At 36.4% G+C, this 19,477-nt stretch overlaps 2 protein-coding genes and 1 long non-coding RNA gene across 4 annotated transcripts; 1 reads left to right on the forward strand and 2 right to left on the reverse strand.

Moving 5' to 3' along the window:
• The first annotated feature begins 431 nt into the window (after positions 1-431).
• Positions 432-1,944, forward strand: LOC148915294 (uncharacterized). The gene is made up of 2 exons (XR_016128511.1): positions 432-809; positions 1,088-1,944. It is a non-coding gene; the product is annotated as an uncharacterized LOC148915294 (long non-coding RNA).
• A 4,801-nt stretch (positions 1,945-6,745) lies between these two features.
• On the reverse strand, positions 6,746-10,335 carry CP5 (Polyketide cyclase/dehydrase and lipid transport superfamily protein). The gene is made up of 6 exons (XM_008247564.3): positions 9,338-10,335; positions 8,989-9,151; positions 8,650-8,826; positions 8,460-8,543; positions 7,798-7,879; positions 6,746-7,544 (listed from the first exon to the last, which is right to left on the reverse strand). The coding sequence occupies exons 1-6, from the start codon at positions 9,691-9,693 to the stop codon at positions 7,099-7,101; spliced, it is 1,308 nt and encodes a 435-aa protein (XP_008245786.1). The 5' UTR covers positions 9,694-10,335; the 3' UTR covers positions 6,746-7,098.
• Positions 10,336-13,833: 3,498 nt separating this feature from the next.
• LOC103343770 (Galactosyltransferase family protein) lies at positions 13,834-17,888 on the reverse strand. 2 transcript variants are annotated; one of them, XM_089041356.1, is made up of 12 exons: positions 17,764-17,888; positions 17,447-17,674; positions 16,164-16,266; positions 16,017-16,078; positions 15,687-15,898; positions 15,530-15,593; positions 15,360-15,432; positions 15,009-15,129; positions 14,810-14,897; positions 14,609-14,734; positions 14,405-14,514; positions 13,834-14,162 (listed from the first exon to the last, which is right to left on the reverse strand). In XM_089041356.1, exons 2-12 carry the CDS (start codon positions 17,548-17,550, stop codon positions 14,014-14,016), a joined length of 1,212 nt encoding a protein of 403 aa, XP_088897482.1. In that variant the 5' UTR covers positions 17,551-17,674; positions 17,764-17,888; the 3' UTR covers positions 13,834-14,013. The 2 variants fall into 2 exon arrangements, with proteins under 2 accessions (XP_088897482.1, XP_008245629.1); XM_008247407.2 differs by lacking the exon at positions 17,764-17,888 and having other exon boundaries at positions 17,447-17,717.
• Positions 17,889-19,477: the final 1,589 nt, after the last annotated feature.

Genomic DNA, 19,477 nt, shown 5'->3' on the forward strand with positions numbered 1-19,477 from the left:
TCTTTGGGTTAGTAATTGATGCGCTTTTGGGCCCAAATGAAGCCTAGAGAGTAGAGAGGAGAGACCATCAATAAAAAGTAGAACACAAGGAAGGGAAAAGAAGATTATGACTCGAAACAAGGACTTGTTTTCAAATATTAAATAACTCAGTAGTTGAACCTTTTAATCTTCACTCATTTAATCTTCACTCATGTAGGCAGATGTTCGAAACTTCCTAACACCCAATGAATATTTGTGCGTAAAAACTCCTTTCCCAATCACTATAAAATAATAATAATAATAAAGTCACTCATTCTTCAACCCTTTGAACCAAACCTACCACCAATCTGCCATGCATGAATGAAGCCTTCTAAGGTTTCGTCATTCCCTTATCAAAAACTCCAATACCTCTCTCTCTGAAGTGGTCATCTTCGCTTCCTTCCATCTTTATCCATGAGTTGACCGTTGACTCTTCAATACTAGCTAGTCTTGGCAGAAATAATTATAGGCTGCGGTCTCATCCTCTTCCCAAGCAACAGCCAACAGGTCTGATTTTTATTGTCCCTTCTTTCCAAGACATATTCAATAGTACTGGAAGAAGACCAGACCAAAGTGGGGTAGATAGATAGATATACATGCACATCATATTATATATTAATTCAATCAAGTGCGTGAATTGTGAAACCCAAGGTTGATATTTCACAAACAAACTTAATATACATGTACCAGCTTTTGTGCTAAGTTCATCTGTATTATATTTCAATTGCAGCAATTTCTTTCTTTATTGCCAAACCGAAGGAAAAGAGAAAATTGTCTCGCCCTGGAAATTGGTAAATCTAGTCAAGTTATTCTCTTTATTTTTTTTATGTCGCGGGTTTAAATTTGAGATTACGAATTTGCAAATCGATATTATTTTTCATTGAGTTAAACCATGCGTTGATAGAGATGTGAATATTGTAACACATAAACTTGCTAGATTCCTTAAATCATGGGAAAAGGAGTTTCATAATTTCTTCCAATATATGCTTTATAATGTTTCTTCTTTCCAATAATAAACCGCCGTCTAAAAATAGAAAGAAAAAACCTAAGTTATTCATTTTCTTGGCAGGTAATGTGCACACAATTTCCAAGTCAGAAGTGACTTCATTCCGAAGTAGCCGTCTTTAGAATCCTGAATTCTTCCTTGCCAAGTTGTGTCAGGCTCGTCTCCATACGCGGCGGTACAGAGCATCCAGCCTATTTCCCTTCACACGCTTTCTTAATCACAATCCAACAAGGAAAAGGCAAAAACCTACCTCCTCTCTCTCGAACTTTCCATCTCTCTCCTCCAATCAACCCTATATATACTGCAATTTCTTCTACAAACCACCATCACCAAATCTCAATTTCTCTCTAAAAGTCTAAAACTTTCTGAATTCCGAGAATTGGGTTTTCGACTTTCGGTTCATCCGAGCAGTAAAACACCACACAACTTTTTCAATCAAACATCCCAAATTCACTCCAAAGTCTAAATCTTTTTCAATTTTAAGAATTGGGTTTTCGAGTTTGGGTTCATCTGAGCAGTAAAACACAGAAAACTTCTACAAGCAACCATGAATTCCATGTTCAGTTCGTTTGATGCTTTGTGCGCTGAGTTTCTGGGCCAAAAGGTGAAGGCCTCCTTCCCTACCCAGCAGCAGCAGAAGAGTACTGGGGCTGTGGTGAACAACAAGGCCTCAGTTTCAGATAATTTGAACAACAGGGAGGAGGCCTCCTTGCCTCAGCAAGCTCAGCCTGTGAAGAAGCAGCAGAGCCAGAAGGCACCGCCACGGTTCGCACTAGAGTTGGATGGGCTCAACTGCTTTGAGACCCTCGTCTGTCGTTAACAACTACAACTGCCGCTGGAATTTTTAATCTCAAAAAATTGTTGTAAATGTTGATGTAGGATATACTGCAATACAATTCTTTCAATTAATTTGCGGATTATTATTGATGTGTTCATCCAATATTCCTTTATTTTACTTGTCCAACCAAAAACCATATAATAGATATCCAATTGGAGTGAACCCCATGATCAAAAAAACTGCAACATAAAATGGAATAATTCTGAGATCACAATCTGGCATAGCCATCCATTCCTTTTTCCCAAGAAAGAGAAATCTTTTTTTTTTTTTGGTCTGAACCAAGAAAGAGAAATCTACTCATGGGCAACCGACAACTAAAGGCTTATTTTCTCTGAAGTGGGCCTAGTTTTTATTAAATTCTTGATGCCCTTTCCGGCCCAAATGAATTTTAGAGAGAGACCATCATTAACATTTGGAACACAAGAAAAGGAAGTCACCTCTTTGTGGTTGGCGATTGGATGTCACAAGTGTAAATTTTTTAAGAAAAATGAAACAAAATGGTAAGGGAATCTAGTTGTTGTTATCTTTCTTTCAAGAAAAGCATAAGGAACGTTTTTCCCCTTAACCCTTCTCTCCTTCGAGTTGGGTTAATCCCTCTTGGGGTAGATCTAGGTCCCATCATACGCAATAAGTCTAAAACAACAGTTTTCCTTAAGGAAATTTAGTTGTTGTTATCTTTCTTTCAAGAAACTCCTTGATTGTACGAGATTCCAACTGCAAGGTAAGAGTGAGCCAAGGATGTGGCCCACGAACTCTTTCTCGGTACTTAAGGAGTCAATCGCCACACACATTGGGTCATTCATTCCCTTCCGCATTTGGTGTCCTTCCCCCCTACGCTTTTTGGGCTTTGGGGAGGACACCCTGTGTTCAAGTTGCGGCTAGGGGAAACCTTGGATAAGGGGGAAACGTGACAAAAGTTTTGGGTTGATTGCACATTTACAACATCAAATTTCATCAATTAATTTCGCCAAGTTTACGATTTGGACTTGATTGCAAATCAGAACTACCAAAATCGAAATGATAAGAAGCCCACACTTCATTCATTAGCTCAAATACAGTTCAAAGTCTTCAAGGTTGAATAATACTTATACCAACCCTACATAAACTCCAATGGCTCCCATCTTCCTTCCATCTTCATCCATGAGATCACCGTTGACTCTCCAATAGTAGTCTTTTGCCAAAATCCAAATTCAACTTTAGGTGGCAGCTACTCTTCTTCCCATGGAACAACCTAGAAGTCTGTATTGTCTTGTATTGTCCCTTCTAGCTTTGCAATAAATCTTTAATGTTATTGGAATGAGACTAATTAAGTCGACTAGATAGATATACATGCACATCATATTATATTAATTCAACTTCTTTGTGTTCAATTCTGAAATCCAAAGTTGTTATTTCTCAAACTTAATGTAAAACTATACTCTCTTTTTTGGACACAAAGCGATAGTGTTTTATTAATGGGGAGGAAAGAAATAAGTACAAAACAATCGAATTATGTCCTAAAGAATTAGGCGAGTATTCTAAACTATATATAAATCTTATCATATTGTGTAATGTTTTTTTTATTTATGGATTTGTACGTTATGTACCTTTTGTGCTAAGTCCGTTTTTGTATTATGTTTCAACTTGCAGCATTTTTTTATCATCAAAAGGAGAAAAAGCAAAACACTTATGTCACCTTATAAATTGATTATGCATATCATTAACATGTTGTGTGTAAGCAAAAGTAAATCTAGTCAAGTTGATCCCTTCATATTTTTTTATTATTTTTATTATGACTAGAACCTTGTCATGGCTTATGATAGTTGTTGTGGAACTTCCATAAATACAAAATTATATTCACCATTATTGTCCCATCTATAAGGACTTGACGGTGAAAATTCATTTGTACATCATTTATGTAGACAAATTTGTACATAAAGCTATCTTCTTTCTCACTAAACAAACATCTAATCACATGAACTAGTGGTGGACAATTAATCATGGAGCTCGAGAAACTTATATCTCACTGATGATATTCATATTTGGCAACACTAAGTATTGTGCGTCTTAAAGCATCTCTAACCGATATGTCAAAAGTGTCACATAGACATTTAACGATTAGAAATAACATCTCACATCACTCCAACAGATGTGTCAAAGCTGATGTGGAATGAAGGCTGGAGGTTGAGATGTTATTTTTGACATCCCAAAAGCAATATGTCAAATGAATATTTTATTATTTTTAAAGATAATTGGTTCTTACTTTCATTTATTATTTTCCTTTTTATATTTTTTTTTATATTTTTATCTTAAATGATTTGACTGTTACAATAATTATTTATTTGATATATCTGGAGAGTAAAACTATGTAAATGTCAAATTGCTCATCACCATCAAATTTAAATTTGATGTTTGGTATTTAACATCTTCCTTGGAGATGCTCTTAGACTTACTCGTTTGTTTTATCTGTAAATGATGTTTTACAATTAAGAAGCTCCTAATTTCATCGAAGATGCATTGTTTGAAAAGGAACATGCGTTGTGATGTATATTATTCTTTCCATTTCCTAAGATAAAAAGGGAAAAACAAAGGAAATTTTTGGGCAAGTGTGATCAATGTGCATACAATTTTCCAAGTCAAGATAATAGACCAAGTCAGAAGAGGAGACACCAAGACCTGATTTCCAAGTAAATTCCACCCAAGCTGGAGCCTTCTATACGCGGCTAGTACAGACTACAGAACAACAAGGAAAAGCCCCACTTCCTCTCGAACTTTCCATCTCCTTTCCCCCAAAACCCTATATATTTCAATTTTCTGTACAAGTCCCTCATATCAAATACCTTCTCTCTATTTTCTCTCTGAAGTCAGACTTTTTCAATTTCAAGAATTGGGTTTTCAAGTTTTGGTTCATCTGAGCAGTAAAACACAGAACTTGTACAAGCAGCCATGAATTCCATGTTCAGTTCGTTTGATGCTTTCTTCTACGCTGAGTTTTTGGGCCAAACGGTGAAGGCCTCCTTCCCTACACAGCAGCAGCAGAAGAGTACTGGGACTGTGCTGAACAACAAGGCATCAGTTGCAGATAATTTGAATGGTGCAAAGCAAGAGGGCAACAGGGAGGCCTCCATCTCCATGCCTCAACAAGCTTGGCCTGTGAAGAAGAAGCAGAGCCAGAAGGCACCCCCACGGTTCGCGCCGGAGTTGGATGGGCTTAACTGCTTTGAGACCATCGTCTATCATTAACAACTACAACAGTCGCTGGAATTTTAATCTCAGATATTCAGATTGTTACACAGAAAGAAAAAAAAACCCATTTGTTGTAAACGTTGATATAGGATATAACCATTTGTTGTAAACGTTGACATAGGATATATTACAATACAATTTTTTCCCCACATTTTGGATCCATATTGATTGATTTTTTTTTTAATTGCTAAAATTAAATTTTGATTTGTTGCCCAGTTCATAAAATCAGGAATTGAAAACTGGGTTTTGGTTATAAATTGTGCAGCTTTGGCTTGCAGCCATTAAAGCAATTTTAACCTTAAAAACACTAAACCCAGAGGAGGAGGGAACAGAGTGTGAGCTCTAGGTGCTTGCAACCAAACTGTCTGTGTTAATATCATGTTAAGCCAATCCTTTGCATCAATTGCAAGAGAGAGAAGCAAATGAAAACTCTGGAGTCCTCAAGAGCACTAGGTTTGAATAGAAACACTCTCCAAGTGGATGAGTTTCAGATTATCTTTCTAGAAGAAGACAATCAAAAACCAGGCACGAGATCGTTTTGGACACACATGTTACTCTTCTGTTAGCTTAACACAGAAAAAATATCGGCAGAGAAATCCTATGAAATCATGTTTTTGGACACACGTATATTTAATAATATCAGCAGAAAATCTTATTGAACAACATTTCATGTCTTCTTCAATTTCAGATTTGCATGATTGACAAAAAGCTGGCCAGCACGGCTGTCTTTGAAGTTGCAGATGGTGGCCTTTTCTCCACCAAGGAACCAGCTGTTAGAAAATGTTTTCATAGGAGCGATTCGCGGTTTACTATCACTGGTGCCGATACTGTCGGTAACTTAACCACTTAAACAATCCGGTGAGTATAAAATTATATACAAGAGGTCTCAGTATTAGTAGTAACGAACCTACTCATTATTTCTTGTATTTATTTTATTTTATTGAGCCCTTGATGTGGGACTACACATTCTTCATCATAATTAGCCTCTACGTTTCCACTCTGCCTTTTTCCTAGCAAAATCGTGCTCTCAGCCAAGAAGATCGAGTTTTTTATGAGGACAATAGGCGGCTGTCTATACGAGAGGGGGTCATAACTCAATTATCGATTGCTTTGGGTCCAATTAATTTGATTTTGATACTTGTCCAACTCAAACACAAGAACCGTCGTCATAACAGAGAATAGCCGACTTTATGGAAGTCAGATGTTATTGTGTGAACAGACCCCTAGCTTCGATGATTTATGGCTGCTGACTGATGAGCCACGTGCAAATAGAATTCCACATGTCTTTGAGGACCCAAAGACGCAACTTTACAAGGTTCAGGCTCCTAGCAGTAGTAGACAAGTGGTTGATTGTGATTGGTCACTTGTTTCCCCACGAACCCAGATGAACTTTTATCAACCTCCCTACTTTCTGAAAATATGGAGGGGTCCCATATCTACCATCATGATCTCATCCCAGCCTAACATTTAACAATTTGCTTAGCATAACAACATGCAGTTTTTTTAATTATCAGAAACTGATCTGCATGTGTGTGTTTTCCCTTTGCCTTGGAACATAATCTATCAGTTCACCTAACATTCTGTGCTCCTATGTTTTGATTGAGGGCAGGCATCAAACAAGCTATGTCAACTGTCACTCAAGTTTGTATACGAAACTATGAAGCAACTCAAAATCAATAAATTGAAAGAAAGAAAATGAGCATTAAAAGAACCTGAATGTTACTGTTATTCTAGCAGCACAAGATCCCTTAATGACATTTCCAACTTTAATGAATACAGCTATACGATCTCTCCTCTTTTCCCAGACATTTCTTTGTTCTCATCTCTCTTTTGGCTGGGATTCTACAATTAAAGCTATATTCATAGCTCAAAGGAAAAAAAGGGCAAAGAATATGACCTCCAATCCTCTCGAAAAGGGGAAAGTGCGGAGATTCATCATTTGGCAACTCCTCACTTCACTTTACGGTAACATTAGCTGGCATCTCTAGAATGAAGCGACAATTATTTCCAATCACAATTTCCGACCAATGTTTGCGAACCTTCGGGCTACTCCAAATATAACTGCCTTAGTCAAGAGCCCCCGGTCAAGGCTACATGCAAGGGCAATAGCCCCACCGACAACTAGAAGCTTAGGTATGCTCTTCCCTTCTGGTTTCTTCTCCGATGAACCTGATTTTTCAATTGCCATGGTGTCACTAGTGCTGTTTTCCACCGATCTCAAGTAGTCTGCACTGACTTTGGTGTTGATCTGAGCCATGTAAGCACACCGTGAAAGTGGGGCTTTAGAGGCTCTCTCCTTCTGATATACTCGCAAGCCAGGTTCAATCTTTTTAACAGCTCCCCACATACCTTGCCGGACTCCAAGTTTTGCAATTTCCCAAGGAATACCCATATCTTCATGATGAAACAGTAAAACCTCACATGCAGTAAGCTGGCCATCCCCTCTCTTTGATTCAACTGGTTCATACCCAACACAAAGAAATCTTAGTGATTTTTCCCAAGACCACAATTCAGATAAGAAAGCAATACAAATATTTAAATTTTAAAGCAAGAAAATTAATCTGCCAATTATATATCATAGAAAAGAAAGATCCTTCATTTAGGAAGTTTGACAGTTTTTTTTGGTGCTCCTTTATTCTTTAAGAAACCAAAACCACTTTGTATATCTTTCAAAATCACATAATTAAGATGCATGGTAAGACTTCCATACCTGCACGAATGCACCAACTTGAATAGTACAAATCAACACGTCTAGGTTTGTCGCGCCTTGGCACAGAAGAGCAAGGTACTCCCTGAAACATGTAAAATATGCCAACAGGTTATTTCCTGGATTACAAACTTAAAAAAAATAAAATAATAATAATAAATACTACATGATGAACATTAGCTCTAAATTTATACTGAAAACATGCAGAACCAGCTCAAAACAAGCACTCGCAGCAATGACTAATTGTATACTATGGACAATAAAGGGAAACACTAGTTTCCCCTGGTAATCTCTGCTTACACACAAAATAAACTCAAATTGCTTGAGAAATGAAAGAACTGCAATATCTCTTAAGACATTTTCAAATCCACAAATGCTATACTACTAAACCATTTAGAGTCAGAAATTACCATATTGAATGGAAATCCACATATATCTTAGTACTTCAACTATTCATAACTACAATAACGTTTACATACCAAATCTAACCAAGCTTATACATTTTAGTTATCATTAATTCACACTAGACATGTAGCCTTGGCAAGAAAACAATGAAATTGGAACCTAAAGGAATCCTTTTCATATTTTTTTTCCTCCAAAATAGGCTACAACAGATTCTCTATGTGACTAAATAGAAAATTTATCTGTGAGGTTCCTCTTCATACCTTTGTTACACAGTAGTATGACCGTCCTGATTCCCAAATGCGGCGCCCTATCAAGTATTCTCTGTCGCTACAAAAGAATGGGAACTGTACCCAAAACAAAGAAAGAAAAAAACAATGTAAGTCATAAGTCAATGCAACCAGGACAATTCAATAAGCAAAGAGAAAAAAACCAAGTAAACACTATTCTCACCTTGCGCACCCAGTGCACTAACATGGTTCCAGTAGTGGGGCATTCTTCTAAAGTAGAAGCATATATAAGCATGTCATCCCACTTCGATCGAAACTCATCATCCCAAAAGAAATCCCTCAGTTGTTCTGGTGTAGCATCCTCATATATAGTACTACTGCGGTATTGTGGAGGTCCAGTCTAGAACACACAAATGAAATCCAGTCAGTTAACCTCACCAACCAGTACATTTAAGCAAAACAAGACCATGTATCTGACAGCCACAGTTAGTTGTATCAGATTCTAAATGAGAAGATTGGAAGACCTCAATTATCCAATAAAGCGAAAAGTAAAGATAGCTACCTCGGGATCTCTACGCCAAGCTTGATAGCGCATGGTTGGGGTGGACCGATCCATCATATGAATCCAAGCAGGACCTCCATCTTTCTCCTCAACCAGCTGACATATGTGCCGTAAATCCTGATTGGTCACACGACCGGATTTTTCTTTTTCCTTCTGTGAGGAACTGCGATAGCATAATATTTACTCATTAAGCTGAAGCTCTTAGAAGTTAAAAATGACCCAAATCCCAAATTTAACACATTAACCACTTAGGAAAGTTGTGAATTGAACACATTAAACACCAAACTATGAAAACTTAGGTAAACCCAAGTTGTGAAATTGGTCAAAATACATGGGAAAGTCAACAAACCTGAAATCAGGATTGGTGGTAGGTGGCATGGAAAGAGCCTCCTTTTGATTCCTATCATCGGCGGCCCAAGGAAGGTAACTGGGCAGCAGAAATCTCAATGAACTCAAGCTGGGAATAGGACCAAAACACGTGGATGATGTCTGTGACGATGAGGAAGACTCCTTTTGTTTGGAGATTGGGCAATCCAACAAGTCTCTGCCAACCAAGCTCGCCCATTTTGGCTTCCATGCCCACCCAACAAAAACCCCAACCATCACAGCAATCCAAAGAGGGGTTATGAACATTATAAGCTCGCCCAAGACTTCAACAATTGTGGGTCTCCGAAAAATCTCCAGAAAAGCCGAAACCAAAGCCATTCTTGACCAGAAACCCAATATCCAAAAAAAACCCAGAAATTGAAAAAAAGAAAAAAGAGAAAAACCCTCGATTGAATCGGATATTGGTATGCGTTAAGCACAGCGATTACTCGAGGGTTTCAGAGAGGAAGAGAGAAAGAAAGAAGATAACTGATAACAAAACCCCAAGACCCAACAAGGAGAAAGAAAGATAATATAAATATAAATAAAGAAAATATAATAATAAACTAAAGGGATAGGAGGAGGAGGACGAGGAGGAAGCGGAGAACGATGAGATAAAGATATGGTTATTGCAGGGAGTGAGTGGAAGAAGAAGACAAAGGAAAGCTGCGGGCTTTGGATAAGATTTCTGAGATAAGAGGCAGAGAGATGCGTTGCCGAGATTACCACAGGACCAGCCAGAGCGAGAGGCTTGTTTTCTTATGGTTTCGGTGTTGTTTTTTGGCCAATGGCTTCAACCAAAATGTTTAATTTTGGGGTTTTTGAGGGTAAACAATAAAAAGAAGAGCCAAAGGGAAGGCCTCTCTGACTCTTCTGAGTAAGTGAGTTTGAGTGAATGTGAAAAAAATTTGGCTGTGCTTTGAGAAATCTGTGTTGGTGTTTATTAGTGCATGGGTTGGAGAGAGATGCCTTTTGTGTTCAATTGGGCAATTCCCCCAATCCATCTTTATATACATTGGTTTGGCTCTTTCTATGGTTGCCGCGTTTTCTCGTTTATCACGTTCTCTGACTTGGATTTTTCTATCCTCCATTTTTCTTTGTTACTCGTGTTGGCCAAAAAGTTAGAAACCATGTGTAATTTGTTTCTTTTTATTTTTTCCCCCTTTTTCTTTTGTCCAAATTTTATTTTCATTTTTAAAATTACTCGCGAATGTGCGGCTAACAATGCATCAACACTCACAACAATTTTCGTACCCACGTGTGTGCTGACTAAGTGTATCAAAATTCTTAGATTTTGAGATTGAGAATCTGGGATCCATCATGATAATACTACTATTTAGGCCCTTATCTATATATTGATATTGTCCGGTTCAAGATTAGACAATAGATTCTATCTTTGATTCTATTGGGTAATAATCATCGGCAGTTATTTTAGTTGTAAATTATCATCATAAACTTAAAATGCATCACCACCTTACATTAGTTATCTTATACGTACATTTGGATTTATACTCATAACAACTCTTATCTACTAATCAAACGATAAATATAGGTTAAGGTTGGTCTCTGATTAGGTTTAACAGAACAAATACATACGAACATAATCCAAACAAAAACAATGTCCTCTCTAGTTAGAACTTAGTTGAGTAGCAAGTAAGCCCATTGAAACAAAAGTGCTACTCCACAAAGGGACAAGGAACACTTTAGTTTTCTTTTATTTTTTAGGTTAGGAGCACTAATTATTTGTGGTAGATAGAACGAGGAACACTAATCAGTATTTTAGGTTAGAAGACTAATGATTTGCGGTAGATAGAATATGCCTTTGTTTATTATTCTTCGTTCTAATTATAAAAGTATAAAATAAACGTCTAAAAGAGAAGCTAGTGTGGACCATATTGATGGATGGCTTAGACACCGTTGGATATGAAATAAAGCAGGATTCAAGCATTTGAATTTTGACTGATGCATTCTTTGGATTGATCAAACGGACGCGTCTAAACCATGCTGCAACTTTCTGACTAGCAATCGAAAATTGACCTCAACACTTATTTAAGATGGTGGAGTATTGCAATTACCCCAATGGACATACACAAACTTGCCTATAGCCTTAGTGGAATGAGGGTAATATGGTCAATTCATGTACCATATTGTTAGGTCAAATTGAATGGACGATTTCAACAATTTGGCCTAAGCCTAATATAATTCAATTAAATAACAACTGGATTGTTGCCATAATAAGAAACATAATATGACTGTTTAATATTAAATTATATATCTTTGAGATATGACTTGCGATTATTCATCTATATTATAACATTTGAATTAATAACACTTCGTAACCGTGTGACAACCATTATTTAAAAATTTTACATAATAACATGCATAGTCTTTCCTCAAATTTTGTTCTCATTTGCCAAACTTTTGACCATTTTGCAATATGGGTAATGTGTAGTAATTTTTTCGCTACGTAGAATTCAAAAACACATAATCAACCTTAATATAGTCAAATTACACCATATAATTCAACCTAAACTTAGTCAAATTACAAATCACAGAGTAACAATGAGCATGTGAACAGAACAGGGTTTTGTAGGTATAGGTCAATAGAGCAAAGTTGCTTGAAATATTGTCCAAAGATTTTGGCTATAAGAACACAATAATACAATGTCATGCTGAAATGAAACCGACCACACTCGATCACGTATGGCATGTTTTCGTCATGTAACTTATTTTATTTGGTGAGTAGTTTTTTTTAGTGGGACACTTCAAGGTGTGTAGTGGATCGCCTTTTTGACCTCCGACTTATATACTTTTAGTTCCTTGAGCTCCATGATGGTTATGTTTGAAGAATAGACAAGTCCTTTTAGTTAATTACAATTATTCTCATATTACTCTAGTACAAACCTAGATATAACTCGAAGAATGCAAAGAACTAATTAAGGGTTTGTTTGAGACTTTTCTTGAAGGATTTTTACAATCAAAGAAGTTTTTGATCGTTTTGGCAGAAAGACTTAAAGTGCTTCCTGAATTATAAAATCGTTTTTTCTAAGAGAAAACACACTTGAATTTTTAATTAAAGTTTCAACATGTTTCTAATAAAAACACTCATAAAGTGCTTCCTAGCTACAAAAACAATCTCAAATGAACTCTAAGGGGTTGTTTGGTATTAGATTTGAATCCAACTTTTTAAACTCAAAAACAGAATTTGAGTTCAAAATTCAAAAATAGAATTTGAGTTCAAAACTCAAAAGATATGTTTGGTACACCTAGTTTTGAAAACCTAAACTCAAAAACACCCAAGCACTTAAAAACAGAAATATATATATATATATATATATATATGTGTGTGTGTGTGTGTTCTTTTTAGAATTTTTTTCTTTTCAAACTGTTTTCGAGTTGCATACTAAACAAGTTTTGAATTTTAAAACATAAATTTTATAACTCATTATTTTTAAAGTTTTTGAGTTCCCTATTTGAATAGGATACCAAACACCTTCTTCAATTGTTCGCCTTCCATTCACTTACTCAACATGCTCAAAGTGTCTATTTTTGGACCCCATTACTTAGAAACTAGGGTTTTAAAACCCCGAACTTATGATGTGAATCCAAAGTTAGACCACTTTATACTTGAGGAGGAGGATCATATGGTGTACTTGACTAAATTACCAAGCTAACAGTGATATGATGGTCCATCAGAATCATTTTACACTACATAAGATTTGGGGAAATCCCATCGGATGTGATAGTTGATCTGCCGCAAATGTATTTCGGCTGCTACATGCACCGACCCCATACTTCAAACCACACACTCCCTTCCCCATCCAATTTAACCTCAGCAATAATTACTTCATTCAAATAGATTTGAAGAGAAATTTCTCCTTTCAAACATTTTTTTTGTGCTGTGGAAATTTAAATTATTGAGGCATTGAGTACATGTTTGTTTGAATATGTTGTTTGAAATTGATATTCCAACAACCTAATGTTAGATAAGATGGGATTACTGGATGTTTGAAACTTTAAATAATTATACACACAAGGAATGCAACATCAAGTGCTCCACAGTTTACACGCACAGGCCAAAAGAAAAGGGTGATTTACTCGTGTAGGTTTGAATTTCATGCTTGAGCGCCAATGTGATTTGACTAGTCTTTATTGTTGAGGCACAAAGTCCAGGAGCCTGTTATTGCCACAATTGATGAAGCCTCGGAGAAAATTTTGATGTCTACTTAGGATGTTACGTTGATGATATCTCAAACCAATCTCACACTATTAATTGGAAAAAATTACACTATCAATTGGAAAAAACTAAAATGCATCTTAATGTGTGATTGATTTGAGATACCGTCAACCGATATCTGAGTAGAGTGACCATCTTGGGCTCGGACTAGATGCTTGCTTTACATAAAAAGAGGTATTTTGTAAGACTTTTTGGGGCCAAATGCGGATGCACATGGCGAGGCCTGTTTAAAGAGTAATTAATAGTATCAAACTTGGATTCTTCATCTATCCCGGCGAAGATTATATGTGCAACGATTAAATTAATGATATACCAACTGTCCCGCGGCATAAATAATTAGCAAAAATGGGGCAGATGGTGTGTTTAACCAATTTTCTGTTAATGCATACACATTTACATTACAATCAAAGTGAGGACAAGTTTTAGAAACTAGTGTGCCAAATGGCTTCATCACCCTCTCCACATCGCTGGTGCACCTCCTCCATTCTCTCCACTGATTTGCATATGCCACTGCAGCTCCAGTCAAATGATGCAGCACAAGGGTTTCCTGCTTGAGCTTTCCACTCACATTCTAGAGATAAGAGATAGAGAGGGTTTAAACATACATCAGAGAGTTTAATAATCTCTAAAATCAACTAATAATAATGTGATCTTTAGTTACAAGCTACGCTAGCAAAATGCCTCAGTTTTCATAAGAAGTTTTTCAGATGAGTTTTAATAGCCAAGGAGATATTGCTTCTCAATAAAACTACTAACTGATTCAAAAGAACCTAACAGTTTAATTCACTGAAAATCATATTTCCCAGCACTTACCAGGAGGAGTCCCACAGCAAAGGCTTCTTTCATCAATGTGCTCAACATCAAGACCAATAAACCAAGAACCCAAAGAGACATCTTCATTTGCATATCTGTGAAGTATGTGCCTAGAGAGGGAAAAAAAACAATTAATGACATTTTCAAGTTATATAACAAGAACAAAATGCAGAAACTGTCTTGTGCATATAAGAGAGGACTTACCTATGTACTGAAATGTAAGTTGCCAAATCTTTGGAAATTGCGTATATTTGACCCGTTGCATGACGAAAATACTTATTTCCCTCCTCTCCAAATTTCCAATATTCCGGTTCATGGTACTTGACCCCCCTATCAGAAAAGGTACAGATGATGAATGATGAACATAAATAAAACCAGAGAGATGCAAAATATTTGGCTGCTTACTTATTTGCCAGGACAGGTCCAGACTTCATGCAACCAATATATGTACGAGGTTTTGATCTATGTCGGGCCAAAGTAGAACCAACCATTCCTGTCAAATGATGAGACCTGAAGTTAATTTTTTGCCCCCGAATTTGCATCAATTTTTTGCCCACCAATTTCCATAGCAGAAACAGCTGCATTAGAAAACATATACACTAACCAAGATTTATGTGCACATCATCATCAACTTTAATATAGAAGTCAGCATCCCACTTAGTGACAGCTGCCGCAAAATAGATTTGGGTTTTTGATGACAATTCGTGATATCCTTCTATATGGTTCTGCAGACATACAATGGTAACACTGCATAAGGTCCACAGAAGTGATTTCAACTTTGAACCAAAGGAGAACTTGAACTTAAGACAGCTATAAAAAGCCCACCAAAGGGTTTAAGAATTTTGTTCCTTTGATTGGTTCCCAAGACAATATATCTGCATCAAGCATTGCATGAGTCTCCAAATAACTGACTGGAGTTAACAGGTTACTTGGTCCTAGGCACTCAGTTACTTACCAGTCGCAAAAAATCCTTATGCTTCTCATCTTCCGCGTCAATGGCACGATCCAAGACGCCACCTGGAGTTGCACTGAGGACAAAAAATGAACCCGTAAATTTTGTCAAACTTTTCATTCTGAAGTAACCAGTTTATTAAGCTAGTCACTTGCAATGTAGAGCAAGCCTACCTGTGTCCAATAACAAACCGCATTATAATTCCCTTTTCTGTCTCTAACTTCTTTAACTCGTCCCCTGGAAAAATGCCCAAAAAAAATATTTTCTTTCTTATTAGCAGCTACTAATTTTTTATGCAAGAGAATGGATACTGAGTTTTTGGATTTCCACCTTGGGGCATCCACGTTTCCCTGATTGACTCCCTTCGTTTTCGACTGCTGAAGGCAGTCATGATTCCCATGACAAAGAAAACCTTCTGGCGCTCTTTCAATGGCTCCCTTCCTGTTTTAGTAACCACTGGAGATCCTTCACCATTGTCAGCTTTGGAAGCTCTAGCTGCCGCTAGCTGAACCTCCAATGAGGAGATTGTCTTATCTAATGCCCTGGAAACATGTAACATAAATTTATCCATATGATGAACCAGCTTCAGTTATACAATAACATACCAAAAAATGTGTGTATAATTACAATATAAATATAATTAAGGACATGGGAAGTTACATGATCACATCATGTGTTTGTGAGACTTGAAAAAGGATGTCTCCCGCACGGTCAGCTGCCTCCTGTTGTAGCATAGATAAATTATTAATTTGTATTACCACAGAAATGGGGCTAATGAATATACGGATCTAGTAACTTGGAACTTGCCTTCTTCTCACAATTAACATTGGGATGCAGAGCTCTTAATTGGCGTTTCTCCAGTGATGAAGCCTCCTCGTCAATTTTTTCTGGATCAGGAACACCCCATAACCTGCAAGATAAACATGAGCAACTGACTGATATTTATGTAGAAAAGAATAATATGGAGTAGACAATTATATTATCCTTGTCACATTAGTGGGATAGATGATCCCTACACCTCAATTACAAAAATAATATACAGAACATTATGTTTGCCTGTTAGCCTAGCCACAAATTAATATATCTCTTAGCCTTAGTTCTTGGTTTAAGCTCTTTACTTTTCCTTGAAATTTTGTTCCTATTACATTCGTTTGATACAACTTCCTTTCCTCACATTCTACATATCAACTCACTCACTACTTTATGGTAGTTTAACCCAAAGTATTATTGGGTGCATATTGGTCTTGAAGTTGTTCTCATTTGTAATCTTCACGTCCCTGTTACAACACTAACAGAAACTATCATGACCAGAATTTACTTCTTCAAGTAAAAAAAGTTTCAGTACAATGTGAATCTATGATTGAAACCAAGTCACCAGTCATGAGTTCATATAAACATCAACTTATCCAAGACTACGGTCCAACATTTAGGATAGCCAGCCTATCACCGACTCATCCATTTGCTAGAACTAGCACTATTGAACCTTCTCAACTGGCAGCCATTAATTTGTTTACCGCCCCATCAAGGAGTTAACTTTCAAAAACCATTTGCCCAGTGCCTGGTCTTCAACTAACAATCGATCAGCAAGCTCCCCAATTTCTACTCAACTAAAAAATCAACTTTCCAAGCAAATGAGCTCCCAATATCACGGGGAACTGATTATCCAATCAGACTTAACCTCTCAGACTCAGAGTCCAAAGCTAAACACCACTGAATCTACTGTGTACCACACTAAAAAGGAAGGAGATCGCAACAGGTATAATTCCCTTACAGTATAGTATCATATATCAACAAGAGACTTATTTGAATTTTCTAATTCAAGTATCTCTATATTAAGACAAGTTGTTTAGTACCCATTAGTCCAATGGTTACATAAAGCCAGCAAAAATGTAAACTTCGAATCCAGAAACCAGAGGATCATTTACAAACCGCAGCAAAAGCGTCTAAAAAAAAGGGTCAGTTGCAGCAAACAACATAAAGAATGAAAATTTACAAACCCCACTAGAATGAGAAGCAAATCTAGAAGCTCCTCAGCACAAGATCTTAGACATTTTGCAACGAGAGAGAGAGAGAGAGAGAGAGAGAGAGACCTGTTGACAACAAGAACACCCAAGAAGAAGCTGGCAATGCAAAAGAGAGAGACCCATCTGGCGGAGACTCCATTGCCAACCTTGTGAGGTCTGCTCAGACCCATTTGATTCAAAAAGGCTTCAGCTTTAAGGAACCTTCCTTTGCTCAAGTGGGGTTATGCTTATGGGCGTGGAGGGAGCGTCACAAAGAAGATATAAGCAACCCCATTAGAGAAAGAGCACTAGTATCTGCTCAGACAACAACAAAATCATGTCCTGAAATAGAACCACATTTGAAAAGGAAAGCAAATTGATGGAGTTAAGGTAAGGCCACGCACCGTAAAGGTGATGTTTTTCACTTAATTTTCACCAGCTTTGCCTTTCTTAAATCAATCAAACTCCCACCCGGTGAGATGGGCTACCTAGTAATTATGTATGTTCCGTTTCTTTGTGTTCAGTAATCTGTCACGGGGAAACATTTAATATTTGAAAATGACAAAAGCCATGGCAGCTTTAACTGCCAATAATACCCCTTTATTCTTAAGCAATGGATTGATCGGCATTCGCCACTTTCTGCTCGCCTGCCTTTCTTTTTCTTTTTTCTTTTTTATCATTTTCTTTTTCTTTTTATTTCCTACATACTTGAGTTTTTTACATCAAGACTAAACTGAACCTCATAGATTTATGTACTTGTGATCAAGCTATGTTATGTTCTGTCGCCCACACACAAATAAATAAGTTTTGATTGTGGCACTGGTACTGTTAAAAATTTGAACATATACATGTGTGCAACTGATCTTAGCAAAATTGTAGTTGGGGAATGCTTCTCTCTAACCTTCTCTTTTGGACATTCTCCTTTTTTGCTTGACATGTTCATTCTTCTTAGACTTAAAACAATGTCATTAATATATTATACAAGCTAACTTTTGCTTTTTAAGTTTACCTTTATTAAATGTACTCAATTTATCCAAAAAATATTCACAACTTTCTTACTATCTTATTAATTTTTTTAATTTAAGAAAATGTCTGCTTTAAAAAAAAAAGAAGAGGAAATATCCCTTTTTTTTAACGTCAAGTTTATACTTTTTTTTATTTAAAAAAAATTGACATTTCCTCTTTTTTTATAAAGCAAACATTTTCTTTAAAAAAAAAATAATTGAAGTTATAAAAAAATTAATAAGATTGTAAGAAAGTTGTTAATTTTTTTTTTGTGGATAAATTGAATACATTTAATAAGAGTAAACTTGGAAAGCAAAAGTTAACTTGTATAATATATTAATGACATTATTTTAAGTGTAAAGAGAATGACACATGTCAAACCAAAAATGGAGAATGTCCACAGGAGAATGTCTGAAAGAAGGTTACTAGCATTCCTCATTGTAGTTTATAAGCTCGTAGCGATTTTTAGCACACCCCTGATTATTCTTCTTGCTTGTATGGGTTGTTTTACCCCATCTTATCTTAGTTAATCCAGCCATAAATAGTGAATTAGTGACAGAGATCATGTTTATGTAACAAAAATCAAAGTTGGGGTCTCGATGCACATAGGGTACAGTGTTTCACGCAACAATCACGATGCATTTTAGGACTTATATTGAATTTCTTGGCAGTAATCAACATTTTTTTAACAACAATTTGGTACTGCATAAAAGTACAAAACTCACTTTTGACATGAAACAAAAATTTCAGGTAGATTTGGCCCTCGGAGTCGTTGGGACGGTTTGTCTAAATCAAATTCTATTGGAATGATCCAATCAAATTTGGACTCTAATAAATCATTGTTAATAATTGATTTAACAATGTTATTTGATCATCTTTTGCAACCAAATTGACATCGTTTTAGTTTTGTCTTCGTTTATTTTGTTACACCATATGACAAATACACGTCTTTCATTATGGAGATGTAAATGATACAACTGTGAATATGCACTCAGTTGAACTAGTTGACAAAGTTTTTTAAAATTATCCATTTACTTTGGCAGGCAACTTTTTCATTGCTCGAATTGTTGGCCTCCAACTAATTGATACATATATATATATAGTTATTCTCTC

This window comes from Prunus mume, linkage group LG7 (assembly GCF_029339155.1).
Source record: "Prunus mume cultivar Tortuosa linkage group LG7, ASM2933915v1, whole genome shotgun sequence".
NCBI lineage: Eukaryota > Viridiplantae > Streptophyta > Magnoliopsida > Rosales > Rosaceae > Prunus > Prunus mume.

Excerpts from the sequence above, each read along its gene's own strand:
- CP5 (XM_008247564.3), bottom strand. The coding sequence starts at position 9,693 with ATGGCTTTGGTTTCGGCTTTTCTGGAGATTTTTCGGAGACCCACAATT. Across the intron at positions 8,544-8,649 it reads TAGTGCACTGGGTGCGCAAG|TTCCCATTCTTTTGTAGCGA; the intron begins GTGAGAATAGTG and ends TTTTGGGTACAG. Across the intron at positions 7,880-8,459 it reads CATACTACTGTGTAACAAAG|GGAGTACCTTGCTCTTCTGT; the intron begins GTATGAAGAGGA and ends TACATGTTTCAG.
- LOC103343770 (XM_089041356.1), bottom strand. The coding sequence starts at position 17,550 with ATGGGTCTGAGCAGACCTCACAAGGTTGGCAATGGAGTCTCCGCCAGA. Across the intron at positions 15,899-16,016 it reads CAAACACATGATGTGATCAT|GGCATTAGATAAGACAATCT; the intron begins GTAACTTCCCAT and ends ACATGTTTCCAG. Across the intron at positions 14,515-14,608 it reads ACTTACATTTCAGTACATAG|GCACATACTTCACAGATATG; the intron begins GTAAGTCCTCTC and ends TTCCCTCTCTAG.